The sequence below is a fragment of the Melanostigma gelatinosum genome (assembly GCF_949748355.1).
Source record: "Melanostigma gelatinosum genome assembly, chromosome: 6".
NCBI classification, from domain to species: domain Eukaryota; kingdom Metazoa; phylum Chordata; class Actinopteri; order Perciformes; family Zoarcidae; genus Melanostigma; species Melanostigma gelatinosum.
In genome coordinates, this window is record NC_136639.1 from 18,630,369 (window position 1) to 18,649,339 (window position 18,971).

The 18,971-nt window shown below is 42.8% G+C and overlaps 1 protein-coding gene across 2 annotated transcripts; it reads left to right on the forward strand.

The window, feature by feature from the left end:
• Positions 1 to 1,408: 1,408 nt before the first annotated feature.
• On the forward strand, positions 1,409 to 18,971 carry LOC306778590 (guanine nucleotide-binding protein G(q) subunit alpha). 2 transcript variants are annotated; one of them, XM_079270167.1, is made up of 7 exons: positions 1,409 to 1,742; positions 8,854 to 9,038; positions 13,145 to 13,299; positions 13,425 to 13,553; positions 13,826 to 13,955; positions 14,742 to 14,895; positions 15,116 to 18,971. In XM_079270167.1, exons 1-7 carry the CDS (start codon positions 1,607 to 1,609, stop codon positions 15,304 to 15,306), a joined length of 1,080 nt encoding a protein of 359 aa, XP_079126293.1. In that variant the 5' UTR covers positions 1,409 to 1,606; the 3' UTR covers positions 15,307 to 18,971. The 2 variants fall into 2 exon arrangements, with proteins under 2 accessions (XP_079126293.1, XP_079126294.1); XM_079270168.1 differs by lacking the exon at positions 1,409 to 1,742 and adding an exon at positions 2,025 to 2,150.

Below are 18,971 nucleotides of genomic sequence, written 5' to 3' on the forward strand. Positions count from 1 at the left end.
AATGGAACAACTGGTACATGATATGGCCTCTAACATCCATCTACCCATCCATCCACTTATCATTTCATCAGTCTGTAAGTGTGTGGGCCTATTGTTAGAATAATGTGACGAACAAACTGCTGTGTAACTCTCCGGTTTGTTTAAAGGCGTTATGGCACAGATGATCTAACAACTACACAGGGTGGATGCAATTCAAAGGACACCTGTACGACACAATGCAATGCAACCGCTATACAAATGTATGGAACGTATAACATTACGATCTATATCTTGAGGTCAACATCAATCCAAAACAATACCACACCACAAAAACGAATGTCAATATATTCATATTTGCTGGACTGCATAGGCCTACAGGTGTTACTGTTTCCACTGCTTTGGTCATCATCACATCATCACATCATCACATATAGCCGAGACTATTGGGACTGTGACGACGCTTACCCACAAAGTCAGCACTAAACCTGACTTTAAGTGTATATTACGCCCACAGAGGTCTGCGTTCAGCGCCTCCATTCATGCACATGTTCTATTCCACAGGTTGGAGTATAAATACTTGTGTGGCGTTTGTTTGACGTGACAGCCCCCCTCCCCCCCCCCCCCCCCCCCCTCCTTGTCGATGGAAGACCGACGTCACCCCTGCCAGCGGAGGAGTGGATGGCCTCTGTAATACAAATACATGAAGAGAATTGAGGAAAAGGAGAAGATTGGCCGAGGGAGAAGCAACAACACGGCGCCTGTTCCTTTTCTTCTCACTCCCGCAGACGAGCCGTGGACGCGAACGCCTTTAGGACGAACGGGGATTTATGTTCGGTTGCGAACTCGACAGCTCCGGCTGAACTGCCATATAGCACATAACATATGTGATGTGTGGCTTTCTTGGCTTTTCTGAGCAGACAGAGAGCGAGAGAGATAACTGTACTGTATCCCAGCCTAGCGGATTGGGGTGAAAGTCCGCCATATTCCGCTTTACCACGCCCGGGAGTCGAGCCATTGGGAAATACACGGACAGCTTTATTCATGGCTTTACCACGTTGCCATCACCCGCGGACGACACCGTGAACACAGGTGGAGGGGGGGGTAGGGGGGCGGGGGATTTGTTGTTTGACAAATAACAACATTGAAGGACTTTGAAGGGAGTGTGGCCGGGACACGAATGGCAATGCTTGACGAGCTCTCACCGAGCAGTGCGGAGGATGCGTGTTAAAATGATCTGTTGATCACATTGAGAAGGAAAAGCAGATTACACCACTTAGGATCGCACGGATATTCAACTCAAACCGCTTTGGGTACTATTTTGAAGCTGTCAGGAAGGAAAGCGGACCGAAACTGGGGAGAGGAGGGGGAGGAGGAGGAGGCGGGGGGTCAATCATTTCTCCAAATATCTGAGTTTTCCTTTGCACCACAATCCGTGCGCTGTTCGGGCTCATTATTAAAAGGCGTCCACGCGTTAATTCACTCTAAGTGGGGCCTGTATGAAGACGTGTTTGGCATTCACAGGCCTCTGCTTTTTTTCTTTTTTTTCTCACCCCGACGAATCTGAAATCTGAATGAATCAGTAAGAGAGAAGCGAAAAGTGTGCGTTTAAAAAAAAAAAGGAGCGAGAATGACCCTGGAATCCATAATGGCGTGTTGCCTCAGCGAGGAGGCGAAAGAAGCCAGACGGATCAACGACGAGATCGAGAGGCAGCTCCGCCGGGATAAGAGGGACGCACGCCGGGAACTGAAACTGTTGCTTCTCGGTAAGCTCGCCGGGGGAGGGAGAGGAGTGGGGCTGAGAGATGCACAGCCCAAATTCCTCACACCATAAATACCTTTGTCGGGCGGGGGGGAAGTAATAATGTGGCTTCCCACCTGAGTGAAGTTGGGGAGTGGATGGTTGAAATACCTCGCTGTTGTGAGTCGAGTGCACAGATTGGCAGGTTTAGCGGAGGGAGGAGGGAGGGAGGGGATGCTGCCCCAGCCAGGCCGGTAGGGCTCCCAGTGTTACAACCACCTGATTTGAATAACTGCGACCGGTTAGTGTGGAGGAAACTTAACGCTCACCAGTCACCATGGGGCCTCACCTCTTACCTCTCCACGCATCCACCGACTGGCCTGACAGCAACCGGTGCAGGCAGACCCGGAGGGCCCATCCAGGCGGTGAGCGCGTGAGTGTGTCATACATCGGCTGGGCCAAAGTCTAGCGTTTTATTGGGAGCAATCAAAGCAGTATTGCAGCGCAACACCTAACCCTGGCAGTGATTTTATCACAGGTGTCAGCCTGTGGAGCAAGGTTGGAAGCATGCCGTCCTATCAGGTATGGAGGCTGGTGTGGTGGTATGCTTATGCATCCACCTTTTTTATATACATTTGAATCATCAGTGACTTGAAATAGACTCCTAATCACAAAATCACCTGGGCATTTTTACAGTGTGGGGCTGTGATACGGGGCGGTCGGTAATCCTGTCGAGAAGTATTTGTCATACTGGAAAATTTGAGGAAAACAAGTCATCTCCTCACCATCACTCGTTAGATTCGCAAAGTAAAGGCCATTAGTTGTGATGAGCGTGGTCGTGGAGAGCGGTGCCAGAACCCGTTCTTCCTGATCCAGCTCCCTTCTCTCTCAGTGCCTGAGACAATGCATGGAGGAGAAGTGTGGGAGCAGGCTGGGGTTTAGGATCAAGTCATCCAGACTATATACTTTCTGAAGAAGGTTTTCGTCTGTGGGGATGTTTTAAGAGAGGTTGAAGGAGAAAGGTGTCTCCGATGCCACCCTGTTAGTACAAAATGATGAAATGAATCTCCCTTAACAGGATTTGAAGGGGCTGACTGCCCCCCCCCTTATTAACAGGACAAATAATTGTGTTGTTGTTTTCCTCTAATCTCCTTTAATACCCAACAATTCGCCTATTATCCAAATGCATAAACAGCCGCTGACCCAAACCAAAGAGGGATGAGGTGTAAGTCTGAGGACCGTACTCCTCATGAGTGTCACTGTAGTCTTGTGATTTGATGGCCTAAACCAAATGAACGATTGTGATTGATATTCAATATGTGTTTTTTTTGTGTAGTAGCTGCTTGTCAGTGAGGTCCCATCGATACAGTGTTATATTTCAGTGTTTTAGTAGCGTGCCTCTAATGACAGGATGCTTACAATTAATGTCTCTGGACATTGAGTTGCAGGGAATATACGATCCATTAAGTAGCAGCGTAAAAAGGTTCCAGTAATGGTCAACCATTTGTGTGACCTCACACCAACGTGCTCGAGCTCACGAAACAATTATGGCTCAATCGACCTCATTAAATACCAGCTTATTTGTGTTTCCACACACACACTCCGCCGCTCCTTCTACGAGTTAACCAGAGGAAGTTGTGCATGCTCCATATGGCTCCATTAGCTATCTGTGTTTTGTGGGTTTTCAAGCTCACTAATTGCTCAACGTCCCGTGGGATCTAGCGCAAAACCCACCGTCAAATTTAGAACTTACTCAAGTCTTCAAAATGTCCAATGCTTGTTTTTTTTACAAATCATCATGGCTTTTTTCAATTGTAGTCTTTCAAACACACTGATTGCTTTAAATCCACGGAGACCGGCTACATTGAAGCCCACACACCACAACAACTGAGCAAGTTAAAGAACATTGCAAGCGTTTTAATCCATCCTGCTTGTGCACCTAATAGCCATTAAGGCGTTGTAAACTAATAATGGAGATGTTCTGAAATTGTCGCTCATTTAACCTGCAGATGACCAAGAATACAAAACCAGGAACAGAGTGGAAGCAGCAGTGGGAGGAGGAGGGGGTTTGATAGTGTAATGCTTCGGAGCGGTCTGGCACACACACACACACACACACACACGCGCACACACACACACGCACACACACAAAGCCAGCTGATGAGTCAGAGGCACTAAAGGATTCACTGAGATCGGTGACTCAGGAAAAGTCCAGCTAAAATCGATGTCCGAATGAGGCGGGGCATCTCAGCAAGAACCAGCTGCTGAAATTGATCTCTTCCAGCATGAACATGAACGCATTCATTGAAAGTTAAATCACTGTTATAATCCATTAGAACAGCGCGGACCTCTCAGTGTTTACAAGGAAAGAAAACACAGCAAAGTCTTTTTTATTGCCACCTGTTTGTGCTCAAAACGTCATGTTAAGCCATAAGGCATACAGCTTTTCCACACGATGTACTGTGCCAACTAATAACATTCTGCATGTTTAGAATCGTCTTCAGGGCGGAAGTCGGCACAAGTGAACTCTCCTGTTGTCCAATCGAGTGAGCCGCTGCTCTTCTGGAGGAGGAGCGGGCAATGCTTCGAGGGCACTTATAGTTGTTGAGATAAAGAAGAGCACTTCTCCTTCACTTGCCAAAACTTGTATACATGTGCAGGCGGCGGGGGCGTTTAGTTGAAAACAATGTTTATTTGGTCGGCAAGGCATTATGAGGGGAGCGATGGTGAGTTAGACGTACCAGTAGAATGAAATTGTTCTGTTTCTCTTTGTTGTTTTTTCTGCTGAGAGTGAACTTGTCCTCTTTATGACATTAGGTCTGGAGACATGAAGGTGGAAGAAGGCTCCGTTGCATTAGCTGAGATTCCAAACCTGTGCAGTCATGGGAAGTTCAAGATGAATGGAGAGGAGAGAGGACAGCAGCAGCTTAGCCTAGGAATGGCGACATGGCGGCTGGAGACCAGAATGAAATAGAGAATTCATTTTGTTGTTGTTTTATTGTTGCACATTAGCTACAAATTGCGTATATTCAGCTGCTGACCATCCTCCAGATGTATGATTTAAGAGGGTTTTCTATCTTCCATGCTGCCAACCTTTCAGTTGGTTTTGTACAAAAGGACTTTCTGTAGCTGCCCCCTAATGAATCATACCAAATATTGTGTCATCTTTATCGAGTTAAGTTCAGCTCATCTCATCGTTGTTACAAGAGAAGTTATTGGAGCTGGTTTTGGTGAGCTCATAGTGCAACAGGAGATACAGGCTGCTCTGACATCTACAACTAGCTGTGATAACTATGATCAACCACTAAAGTCCCTTGATCCTGAAAGAGCACATGCACAGTGCAGGGTCTCCTGGGATGGAGGCTTATTATTATTTATTCAAAGGTATATTCTCAAAGTGAACTGAGATGTTGTTTTATGCCCACGGAGGCCAAACCTCTTTAACTACCTTTGAACCTGTTTAACGACCTCGACTGTCACCTGTGCTGAAGTAAGAAGGATTTTAGTCAATTAGTCCATCGATAGAAAATCAACCTTTTTTAGTTATTGTTGCCTTTGTCTCTAGTAAAGTTTGTCACCATTTTCTGACATGTTATGGTCAAAATTATTAATCAAGTAAATAACCTGCTTAGATTAATAAAAATGGAAACTAATCTACAGTTGGTGCCCTTCATTTGTATTAGTCTGAAACGACATGTTTACAGTCCGAAGGGTTAACATGGATAATTATCAGGCTCGTCTCCGTCTGTTAAATTGATTAAAAACTGCTCAATTACAAAAGTGGCACAGCCCAGCTCCGATCCTCAAGAGACCGTTGGACCTAGTTCCTGATGCCTGGCCCCCTTTACACACTCACACATGCTCAGAACATAAAGTGAACAAAGAAGTTTTGTTGCCTAAAACCTAGTGAAGTCGTTTTGTAGCGTTTTTGCTATGTTTTGTTGGTTAACAGTTTAAAAACTGCGACCATTTCGTCCGGAAGAAAATGTTTTTCCCTCAAAACATAGTTGAGGGTGCACTTTAGCTGTATGGGAAAATCATTTTATAGGACACAGGGGGCACAGTTAGATAACTCTTTAAAGCATTTCAGCATTACAACACATTTTAAACTGAACGTTTTGACTCTCAAATCTTTTGCAAATCGTCTCTCAAAAAACATTTGCAAAAGTGCCGATCTACTCAATCACCGTCAGCTGCTTTTATCGGACAAATGAAAGCTGTTGGTTCCTTTTCGAGGCTACGACTCAACAGAGTCCACCGCAACGTTTAACAAGCTTTTAACAAACACGTGGTTGTAATTGTGAGAGGAAGCATATGATTCTTGTATGAATGCAGCCGAGTTAACAGTGCAGCTATACAAAGTGCAGAATTAAGGAGGAAAACTTACAATACGATACACTTCCACTATAGCGGGTCAAAGTAGTAACGCAGTTAAATTCTTAACCTAGTATCTGTAGCTTCTACAGTAAATGAAAAATCTGGGTCTTGCATGGCATTGACATGATATAAACGGCATCTTTTTCACACTTATGATTGTGTTTTTTTTTTATCAAATTCATATTTTGTCTTGAGATTTTCTCTCACAGGAGTGAGTTTCTTTGAGAAATTGAAAACCAAAACATGCTCCTCAGAGTCGTCAACTTTCAATTTATGAAAGTGCAAAAACTCAAAATCATGTTCATGTCATTAAGATGGAGAGGAGCAAAATGAGTGGTTGGTAGCGTAATTTTCCACCTTAATATCTACTATTCATCTAATTCATAATCAGGACCAAGCCACGTGTGACCCCTTACATGTTAGAAGAGGGAGCAGGTCCATGGATGTTGACAAAGGGTAAATCTGAGTAATACTGTGTTTTCTAGATCTGGATACTACCGACTGTAGTTAAAGACGAAAACATTAGTGAAAGTGAACGTGGTCCTAGGGCCTCCCTCTGCTCTGTGTTCTCTCCTTGAGGCGATGCTTCGCTCTCAGTGGTGAATTAATGTCCTCTTCTTCACTCATGTATTTTTTATTATGATGATCAAGCATCGTATCGGCTGTTCTTGCATCCTTTGATTTAAAAGGTCAGCTGCAGGCGTCTCTGTGCGGAGCCAACAATGATGCCGTGGTGTCTTGAGGCCAACGGAAAACATCCTTTCTGATTGGAGGAAGCTTCAATGTGTGCTGTGTTTGTTCTACCATCTGAAGTTTGGACAGCGTAGGTTGTGAATAGTTGGCCTATCACAGTCAAGTTTGAAATGTCCAGAGTGTTGCACGAGTGCTTGAATGCACCGCACACAGACACAGAGCAGCCTGCCTTCTTTCTTTGTCCCTCCTTCGCTGCTACTGAGTTGGACTATGTTAACGAGTCCTGGGGCCAATCAGACACACTCACCTCAGGTGTGATGTCGAGACATTCATGCCAACGTCAGACACGGGGTTGATCCTGGGTCACTGCATTGGTTTGAAAGGTGACTCAGCAGCCTCCAATGGCCAGCCCACACTCATACTCATACACTCATACGTCTCTTCTTCTCTCTCAATGTCTCTCGGTGCTATAGAGAAGATCCATTAGGACCCAGATGTGGTCAAGCGATCCTGGATCCCCAGAAGAAACCCGAAAAAGTAAACTGTCTTGAAATACATTACATTCCAATTTTGTAACATAAAACTCAGGTCAGACATGTCAAATTAAAGGCAACTATAACATAAACGTTTTTATCTGTGGATGAATTCATGAGCCACTCGCATTCCTCTTCTTGTGTGAGGGCATCAGGTTTGAAGAGCCACGAGGAGATCGGAACTGTGCCACAGATGAGCAACCCAGATCCTTTGTGCCGTTCAAACCCAGAACCCACTGGCATTTAATTTAAGTTTTTTTTTTTTTTTTAGATTCTTCACTGTTCCACTTTGTCTGTTTGAAGAATATAATGTGTCTATTTTTAGGGTGGATGCCGTGAGGCATTAACTCTGGTGCAACACTATTTGTGGCAACAACTACTACTTGTCATCGAGGTTAATGTAATCGTCAATTATAGGTGAACAGAGTGTGTGGTTATAGAGCAGCTGGTGACAAGTCTCACCCTTTGGTGCTGAGGTGAGTATTTTAAAGTGCACCAAAGGATAACGCAACGGTTACATTGTGAACAATGTCGTACCCCACAACAGTACTCTGGAGGTTGTAGGATGTCAGTGTTTAGTCTTTAGCTTGGTTTTTGTTAAGTGCTTGGTCCGTGTTGTGGGCGTACAGTAGAGAGGCTTATTTGGCTAAAATAGAGTTTATATTATACAATATAAAGGAGTTCAACGCTTCCAGACTTTTGGAACAGAAACTTTAGGTCACACTGAAATGCAAAACACACACACACATATGCTCCTTCCTGCCAAAGTTATTCAAGAGTTGGTGGTGAGGTAAAGTTAGACCTTTCAGTTGGTCTGCCAAGACTCAATGAACCAAAGAGAAATTACAGCCCCAGCTCTTCACACCCAAATAGTCCCTGTCACCACGGAGAGGAGGGAGATGTTGTTCTTGGTCTGCCACCAGACCAAGAACAACAGGCTGAGAGGGAAGCAGCCAGCACATAGCATTAGATGTGTGACTGACTGAGGGAGGAACATACTGTACGACTATGTGCATGTGCTGTACATCTGTGTGTATTAATGTGTGGGTGCAAATGTTTCTCACCAGACAGGATGTTGTGTTATGAAAAGCCAAGATCCAGCTATGTTCCCCCTCAGGAAACGTCCTCACATTTACATTTTTAAATGTTTTAGAATTACTTTCTTTCCAAAATTAAGCCAAATCTACATTTTTACTAAACTTTAAAGCTCTTTAATTCACATTTCTATATTATAAATGGCTCAAATGACTGTGTAGTGTAAAAAGGGTTGTTCAAAGTGATGAACCCAGGGAGAATTATCACTCAACTCTAACTAACTAACTAAATACTATTTTTGTGATAATCCAACTTTTGTCATGTTGTAGCGGTTTCTGTTTTGCTCATAGAGGTCTAGGAAAGTCAAAAATGACTGGAACGTGAACGCTGACACAAGACATTACATGTGTTGTCTGGTTAAAAAAAAAAAATCCCGTGCAAACCTACAGAATAATCAATGTGTATTTGTTCCCTTTTCCCTTTTGTTTTTCTTTTCAGGCACTGGGGAAAGTGGAAAGAGCACATTCATCAAACAGATGAGGATTATCCACGGCACCGGTTACTCTGACGAGGACAAAAGGAGTTTCACCAAACTGGTCTATCAGAACATCTTCACAGCCATCCAGGCCATGGTCAGAGCCTCAGAGACGCTCAAGGTCCCCTACAAATATGAGCACAACAAGGTAAATGAGATGCTTTCACCCAAGCCATTTCAAATTACTCAACTGAAATGACTACGCTAGAAAAGTGTCCGCAGCGTCCTTGTGTATTTTTAGAGTGCTGTCTATCTTATTTGGAACAGCCATCCTTAATCGTTTCCGGTCCTTTATGACACTTCCTGTGTCCTTAAAGCACTCCAGCCCTCCATCGCACCCTGTGTGTGTATTCGTGTTTGCCTGTGTGTGTTTCACTGCACTCAAATTGATGAGTGCATATACAGTAACACAAATGCACAAGCGAGAACTAGCCTAAGCTACTCTCATCATTACTTCAGCAGGTCATTCTTCTTTTTTCTCCACCTTTTTCGCCCTCGCAGAGTAATCATAGCTTTGGGAGCTGATACAGTAACCTCTCACTCGCAGTTTATTCCCTGTGAGAGTGACAAATGAGAAGCGGTGGAGCATCATTACCTCTTCAACCCTTTTTATTTATTTATTTTTATAAATCAGTTCATGTGAGGTCAGGAGGAGCTGACCACACTGCTTCAGCTCCATCCTGCCTGGCTACTGTCCAGTCAGACGTTGCTTGCTGAAAGGTTTGCCAGAGATTTGGTTACGAGGGGTTGATAAATTATTTAGTAGATTTTAGTGTGATATCCTGAAGTCGGAGCATAATCCTGGGATAAGCATCAGGATCCAGTAAGAGTTTTATTGATAATGCACTGAAAAAGGGAGGATAGAAATGTAGTATTCGTATTCGTGTATTAGTATATGTAGTAAGGTGATATTTGATGTTGTGGAACTTTCAGAAATGCTTTGCAAGGCAAGGCAAGTTTATTTGTATAGCACAGTTCAACAACAAGGTAATTCAAAGTGCTTCACATAAAACCATTAAAAGCATCAAAACACAAGGCAAAAGAAAAGGAGATTTCAAAAACAATTAAAAAACAGTGTAAAAAATAAAATGCAGTAGTAAAATGCAGAAATGCAGGAAATTGATTAATATATGAATTGAACGTGGTTCAATTAAAGGCAGCAGCAAACAGAAAGGTCTTCAATCTTGATTTAAATGAGCTGAGCGTCTCAGCAGACCTGCAGCTTTCTGGGACTTTGTTCCAGATATGTGGAGCAGAAAAACTGAACGCTGCTTCTCCATGTTTAGTTCTGACTCTGGGAACAGAAAGTAGACCGGTCCCAGACGACCTGAGAGGTCGGGATGGTTCATAAGGTAGCAGCAGATCAGAGATGTATTTTGGTCCCAAACCATTCAGTGCTTTGTAAACCAACAGCAGGATTTTAAAGTCAATTCTTTGTTGGACAGGAAGCCAGTGCAAAGACATCAGAACTGGAGTGATGTGGTCCACCCTACTGGTCTTAGTGAGGACTCGAGCTGCAGCGTTCTGAATCAGCTGCAGCTTTCTGACGGACTTTTTACAGAGACCTGTAAACACACCGTTACAGTAGTCCAGTCTGCTGAAGATAAATGCATGGACAAGTTTTTCCAAATCCTGTTGAGACATAAGTCCTCTAATCCTTGATATATTCTTCAGGTGATAGTAGGCTGATTTTGTAATTGTCTTGATATGGCTGTTCAGGTTGAGGTCTGAATCCATAACTAGACCTAGATTTCTGGCTTGGTTTGTGGGTTTTAACATCAGTGACTGAAGCTGAGCGGTGATTTTCAATTGTTCGTCCTTGGTACCAAAAACAATTACTTCTGTTTTATCTTTGTTTAATTGAAGAAAATTCTGGCACATCCAGTTGTTGATTTGTTTAATGCAGTTACCCAGCCCTTGTATGGGATTATAGTCCCCTGGTGACATAGTTATGTAGATTTGTGTGTCGTCTGCATAATTATGATAACACACTTTGTTGTTTTCCATAATCTGAGCTAGTGGAAGCATGTAGATGTTGAACAGAGGAGGCCCCAGTATTGAACCTTGGGGAACACCACATGTCATTTTAGTCAGCTCTGATGTGTAATCAGCCACAGACACAAAGTATTCTCGGCCCTTCAAGTAGGATTCAAACCAGTTAAGTGCTGTGCCAGAGAGTCCCACCCAGATTTTTAGTCTTTCTAGGAGTATGGCATGGTCGACCGTGTCGAATGCAGCACTGAGATCAAGTAACACTAAGACTGAACTTCTGCCATTGTCTATGTTTAAGTGGATGTCGTTGAAAACCTTAACAAGAGCAGTTTCAGTGCTGTGGTGCTGTCGAAAGCCTGACTGGAAAACATCAAAGCAGTTATTTACGGTCAAGAAGTTGGTCAGCTGTTGGAAAACCGCTTTTTCAATTATTTTACTTAAAAATGGGAGGTTTGATATTGGCCTATAATTTTTCATCGTTGCGGAGTCTAAACTAGCCTTCTTTAGGAGCGGTTTAATAACTGCAGTTTTTATGGCTTGTGGGAAGACACCTGAGAGAAGGGATGTGTTTACAATTTGTAAAAGATCAGTGGTCATGCAGTTTGAAATATTTTTGAAAAGTGTGTTGGTAGAATATCCAAGCAGCAGGAGGATGACTTCAGATGTTGTATGATGTCTTCTAGGCTTCTACGGTCGATTGAATGAAATTGTGTCATGATATTTGAATGGATGTTATTCAGAGATCGGGACAACACATATCCTGTGGTTGATGTGGAGGCACTGACTGCTTGTCTAATTTTCTGAATTGTAGTCACATTTTATCAGCATTATCTATAAACATAAATCAACAGGTAGACCAGTCGCCATTGGCTCCAATTCATTTCATAACAAAAGCTAGTTTGTCTTCAGTTTTAAGTATTCGGGGATGTATTTGTACCTTATCGGCAGATTACCGATGTCGCCACGTGTTGGTTGCGTTTTTACGACTGTATATCTGACTTTATGTTGACAGTTTACGAACAACTTTTGGTCGCAACACCTTTTATCTTTTCAACGTTGAGATTTTGCGAAAGAACAGGTTGACACTGTCAGCGTTGAGATTTTAAAATGGCACAACAACTTGTATTGAACTTGAGCAGGCGCTGGGCTGTTGTGGTGGATCACCATTGTCCATGTTAGTCGCTGCTTCCTGTCCCACATGTGCACACGAAGAATGAAACTGAATGCTGTTTCAGCTCAGCCATTTCAACATTGTTTTACCCACTTTGAACACATTACAAACCAAGAAAATCCCTCAAATATGATGAGTAAAAAATTATACTTCTTCATTAAGAAAATGAAAAACGACAGTCTATACAGGTCAGTTTACCACCGGCTCCTTCATACTTTATAATCCAGTATCTGGACTAAACAAATGTCTGTTGTGGGGTTAGTGTGCTTACACGTCTAGATTTTGTACGAGACATTCAGTACTGAGAATACTATACAATACTAGTATTTCTGCCACGAACGTACGGCAAACAACAACGTTTATGATAAAATCAAAGTTATGTTCGACAGCAGAACCACTCAATGCCTTTCAACATCCCTCTGCTCTCATATACATACGGCTAAAATGGGAAGTATTATACCTCTGACAAAGGCGTTCACTGACATCGCAAAGGAAGTGAAAATGAAAATTTTCTGTCGTTGTTATACTGTCTGTCTGGGCTCTTATTGTAAATGTCATGATTTGACTTGTAGGCGAATCATAAAACCCATGAAAGCAGCATCTATTGGATACCTGTTTTGTCTTCTATGTCACCTTACTTTTATTATATTCTGTAATAATTAATAATTATATTGGATTATATTAGTGCAGTATGCAAAAGAGGAACAGTTTCACATGCAGGTACATGTTGATCTCTTGTCATGGGACACAGGGGAGCTTAATTAGGGAACTGGGGCAGCAGCGAAACTTTCCCCTTAATAGCCCCGATGGGATCGAGCTTCAGATATTAGGTCCATGTGGAGCCTGTGGGTGTAAAGTCATTTCTGGATATAGAATACGTGAGTGAGAAAAGCAGCCAGCGATAATTAGGACTGCATAACCTGTATGTTGATTGTCTTATATCATTGGGGGGGGGGGGGGGGGGTGCTCCTATAGTCACAAGGTTGTCTCTTCTGTCCTTTAAAGTTAAGTATTACTTTTTGTATGGTGTCGGTAAATAAGATGTGTCTCAGTAAATCATGGCAGTTATTCTCTTTGTTTCTTCACTCCAGGGCAACGCAAACGTCGTGAGAGAGGTGGACGTAGAAAAGGTCTCCATGTTTGAGAATCCTTATGTCGACGCAATCAAGAGCTTATGGAATGACCCGGGCATCCAGGAGTGCTACGATCGAAGGAGGGAATACCAACTCTCAGACTCCACTAAATAGTGAGTAGACTGGTATAGATTGAACTTGATGCTTTAAGAAGTCTCAGGCAAAGGGGTTGTATTTTGGATGGTTTCCGTGATGACAAATACTCTCCCTGGTCCCTTTCCCCTCTCTGTGACTGTAGTTACATGAACGCGTTGGACCGGATCTCAGAGCCAGCCTACCTTCCCACCCAGCAGGATGTGTTGAGGGTTCGAGTCCCCACCACGGGCATCATTGAGTATCCGTTTGACCTGCAGAGTGTCATATTCAGGTGAGGAAAGAAATATATTCAGGGTCAGAAAACATAAATAACGTTGTGTACATAACACAGACAGTATATATATCGACGGGCGACGCTTCTCCACCTCCTCCCACTTTACAAAAGTGAAGTGAAAATATCCCGGTGGTGATTGGACGGGATTGGAGCTACAACAGGGGTCTATCTGCAGCTACACGACACACCCACTGTACCACACGGCCCCTGAGATAACTTTTGGCTCATGGTGACTGTTTTCTCTCTCCTGGGGGCTGCTGCCGTGACAGGATGGTGGATGTCGGAGGTCAGAGGTCGGAGAGGAGGAAGTGGATCCACTGCTTTGAGAACGTCACATCCATCATGTTCCTGGTGGCTCTCAGCGAGTACGACCAAGCTTTGGTGGAATCGGACAATGAGGTGAATGATACAAACATTCGCACAGAAAACACGAAGTGATTCAATTTCAAAGTCTTTGTGATGCTTAGTTTCACACGGTCAAACCAACTTCATCCACTCAAAGGCTTTATTATTTCATGTGATGTCCAAGATGAAAAGCTATTCCTTATTTAAAACAATGGAAATCAGACTCTCCTCCTGCCTGGCCGCGCTCCACCTTTTTTCTTTCCCTTGGAAAGCATTTGTAAATGATCAGCCAGCTGATTTGAATCCCGCCTCTGGCCGCATCTCCTCCTTAAGAGGATATCGCATGTGTGTCAGTCTGTTAAAGTGTATTAATGAGCAGGTGTGTGTTCATATGTGTGTTGTCTGTATTTGCTTCCTTTGTCACCTGCAAACTGCAGAAAGAGGCGAAGGCTGACCAGCTGCATGCGCTCTGTCTTTTGATGTCGTTAGATTAGTTTTTACAATTACACTGTTCAGCACTCTCAACACACTGCAGTGTCAGCGATGTGATATCTAAGGCTTGCTTTCACAACGGTTGTTTTGTTCAATTAAACACGGGACTCATTCAAAATTAAACTCTCGAAGACGATATGGCCGCCTCGCTCTCAGTGTTACTGCTCTCCCTCTGGTGCGGTAAAACGTTTATTAAAATCGGTACTTAATGAGTGTGAAAAACTGTGGCTTAATGAAGTGATTAACTCTCTCTCCCTCTCTCCCTCTCTGTGTGTCTTTCTCCCCCTCGCTTTACCTCTCCTCACCCACACATTCACACTCTCTCTCTCTCTCTCTCTCTCTCTGTAGAACCGAATGGAGGAGAGCAAAGCTCTGTTCAGGACAATTATCACATACCCCTGGTTCCAAAACTCCTCAGTCATTCTCTTCCTCAACAAGAAGGACCTGTTGGAGGAGAAGATCATGTACTCTCATCTAGTGGACTACTTCCCAGAGTATGACGGTGAGTAACAGCAGCATCGAGTCAGCTCCGTCCAGCTCAGATAACATATTCAGCTCAATATATTGGGTTTTGTGTGTTTCAAAATGATGCATCCCTGTAGATTAAAATGCATTAGCCTGCAAGATAATCAAATGTCAAAAGTATTCTGAACTTACTGGTCCTCACTGTGACGAAAGAAACTGGCAAGTGCGTTCACGGAGCATCGTCTTCCCCTCTCCAGGCCCCCAGAGGGACGCCCAAGCAGGCCGAGAGTTCATCCTCAAGATGTTCGTGGACCTGAATCCAGACAGCGATAAGATCATCTACTCTCACTTCACCTGCGCCACTGACACAGAGAATATCCGCTTTGTCTTTGCCGCCGTCAAAGACACCATCCTGCAGCTCAACCTGAAGGAGTACAACCTGGTGTAGAGCGGAGCGGGGCTGCCAGCAGGAGGCCCTCAGCACACACGGACTGATGCAATCTGTGAAAAGATAGATCATATACACACGCACACACACACACACGCGCACACACACACACACACACACACGTGAAAAGATAATCAGAGGGAGAAAAAAAAAATCGAATTGTTGCATAATACTAATTTATTTGCTATTTGTTGATCTCTTGGTCCTCAAGGGGTGAGCAAAGTAAATGTTATCTTGCTATTTAAGGAGTTGTTGAAATAAGGCTTTTGAGGCTTTGCGCATAGTGAACTTTTGGTTTTCTTGTTTAGCTTTGTGACAGAAAGAAAGAAACTACTTTGTGCACTTGAGTTTAGTCAGTGAGATACATCAGAGCTGGAACCAATGCAATGTGCTCCCTCTGCCGCCTGCCTTTCTATAAACAAGAAGAAAAAACAAGTTTTCGGACCCTTTTTTTTTTACCCTCCCTCCTTAACTGCCGGTTCATTCTGGAGCTCCCTCCTGTGTGTTGACCTGTCGGCTCAACAGGAGATGATGAAACAGATCTCTAATTGACAGCTGTCATTTTCATTTAAAGGACTGATTGGTTAAATAGGTATAAACTGTGATTTCTTTTTTATTATTTCATGTTGATTGACTTAAATCCTTAATATTATTATTATTATTATTATTATTATTATTGCATTGACTTTGGTACCATCCGATGAGTAGGTCATGTGCAACCATGGAAGCACATTCTCTACATTTCTACAGAGTCTTAACAGGTGCACGAGTTCTCCAGCAGCTTCGACCATGACGTTGAGAAGTTTGAGAGGAACTGGCTTTTGAAATGCTTCCTGAGCTTTGAGCGAGCATGTGAGGAGGCGCCTCTGCTCCGTCGTGACGTCGCTGGCTGCTTTACACGGACTGAAGGGAGTTGAGGAGGGGACAGTGTATGAGACCATGTTGTCAAACGCTTATGTTCAACTGTAAACGCTTTTCATTACGGTCATGTGTATATTTATTGCCGATGCCAAAACAACCCAAGCACCGTATGCCACTTTGCGCTCTTTGCTGCTTCAATGAAATGAAAAGTGTTGAAAAAGAGCAGGGCTAATGAATGAAGACTTTACTGACTGACTTATTGATCAGCTCCTGCAAGTATTCAACCAAGTTAAGTATGGTACAGTTGTAGTTCAATGGCAGTGGAGAATAAATTTGGCTAATTCCTGTGTAAAAGGACACAGTGTTGCTGTTCAGTTTGTACCAAAGTGAGCCCTTCTTCTTTCTGATTGGCACCTCTGTGATTTGCAATTGCCTCATTCCATGTTCCATGTTACTTTAAGTATTTGTTTGTAAAAATTCCCAAAAACATAAGCCTGTAATTTACATTTATTGAGGCATAGTGCAATTATAAATGCTATAATCACTGTACATACATATCTCTCTCTATCTATATATATATATCTATATATGTATATATATATAGATATATATATATATTGGCTTTGTAATAATTACTTTTTTGGCGGATGGAATGTGCGTTATTGTAAATGTGTATCTATGTAATTGTATTGTATGTCTAGTGGCTAATTCATTTTTGGAAGAAAAATACGTTATTTACACGTTTGTTTTTTTTAAGAGAAGTTTTGTTTCTCAGCAACGAAACATTGTTCAGCTTCAGAACGACATAAAGAGGAACATCATTATCCAAAAACACATTCGTCGGTATGCCAGTACTTATAGTAGCCAGTTTGTTAAATTGACTTTTTATATGGAAACACTGCAGACTGAATCCAATCTACAGGGCTAATTGTAATCGTTTAGTGTTGAACTGGCTTCAGGAACAGAGCACTCGTCATATAGGTGTAATCACATCACTCATTGATTCTTATTCTTTAATATTTAACTGAATCACACTGCGTCTCAATACATATTTATTAACTTTGAGATTTCTTAGTGTACTGCACCCCTTGTGATCCTGAGCACTCCCCACCCCACCACCTTAATACGCTTTATCTAACAAGCTCAGCTAGCACGAGGTGGATAGCAGGCAGGTTAAGTGTTGCTTTGGCTCAGATTTTGTATAAAACAAATATCTTGTTAATGATGTATTTATCTGATTGTTTGTGCTATTAGATGGGAATGCCATCACCCTTAACACCGCCCCAATAGAAACTCAGTATTGTAGTCGGTCAGAGTCGGTGTGTACACAAAGGAAGACTCAACCATTTGGCCTAATTAGGATGGTGCATTCACAGGTGCTTTTATGTTTCTGTTTTTTTTTCTTTTACTCTGTTTCAATCTTGAATGCCACCATTTCATTAAAATGTACAGTATTATTTTAGACTTTATTTATGAGATGACAACATTACACAGAAAAAAACTCAACAGTTCACGTGTACACATTGCCTTATTGAATAAGCCGTGCCTCTGAAGTGAAGCTAGTGCAGCCCATAATGTCCTAATGTGCAGCTGGAGGAGTGTTTGTTATGGCTTGGTGGTCTCTCTTTGTTATTCTGTGCTATAAGAAGCCCTGAAGTGTAGCTAATACATAACATTACAGGACATTATAAGAACATCACGAGTGAATTGAAATCTGAACATACCTTCTATTGATTTCACGATATGGTCGCATCAGATTCATGTCTTAAAACTCACGTCACAGTGCGTTGTCGTGCATTAAACAGCCTGACGTGACTACGATGAAACAACATAGCATCAGGATGTGTATGTGCCACGATCTGGACTCTAATCCACCACCAGACACCTGTGGAGTGTTTGGCTGTACCAGCCACTTTGGCAGGCAACCAGCCCTCCCTCGGAGGTCCTGTTGTTTTCAGATATTTCAGTTGGCCGGTGAAATTTCTTACAAGGATGATTGATTTTGGCAGGCAACGACCGCTTCAACAAGTTCATTTCCAGCCCAACTCACAGTGAGAATTGAGTAAATCTTGCGATAACCACGTCTCAACAGCAGGGCCAAATAGGGAAAAAACTAGGGGGCCAACTTCTCACACATTTCACTGAATGTTCAAAAAAATGGTGTTAATGAGATTCTGCTTGTTGCCAGAGGAGATGTTTTGAAGATGGACTATAGTTCAACTTATCGGTGTTGATGGTCACTTGTTGTAGACTTGCAGTAATCAGTAACTTGTGTCCCTGCTGTGATAAAGTGCTTATTTACACTGTCTCTGCTGCTTAAAGGGAAAATCCTTGTTTATTAAACAATTCACACTGCATTCAACCCGGTGAGCAGAAACCGCCTGGCACATGTCTGTGAGCTTCAAAGAGTAATAAGATGAAAAAACAGACTAACTACTATTCGTGTTTTGGTTTAGCTTATTTACATCATAAAAAATACATTGTACTGGCATAAATACAAACGATAATTTGATAATTTTGACAGCTAAATACGAGCCACAAAGGACTGTTTCCGAGCCTCGTGAGTGACTCGTTCACGTCATTACTCTGAGGGAGCACATGCGAGTTGTATTCAGGCTGGATTTTCCCTTTAAGAGACTCCAGCTGGTGTTGACAGTTTGAATCCTCTGCTGCTGTTCAAGTGTCATGCAGTATGTTAATGAATGAGCAGCGCAGTGCTACCTATACAGTATATTGAGGACTGCGTTGTGTAGAACTACATGGTTGAGTTTTGGAAAAACAACTTTACATAAACTGCTCTTTCT

Coding starts and splice junctions, on each gene's coding strand:
- LOC306778590 (XM_079270167.1), top strand. CDS start 1,607: ATGACCCTGGAATCCATAATGGCGTGTTGCCTCAGCGAGGAGGCGAAA. Junction 13,300..13,424: donor CTCTCAGACTCCACTAAATA/GTGAGTAGACTG, acceptor CTGTGACTGTAG/TTACATGAACGCGTTGGACC. Junction 13,956..14,741: donor TGGTGGAATCGGACAATGAG/GTGAATGATACA, acceptor CTCTCTCTGTAG/AACCGAATGGAGGAGAGCAA.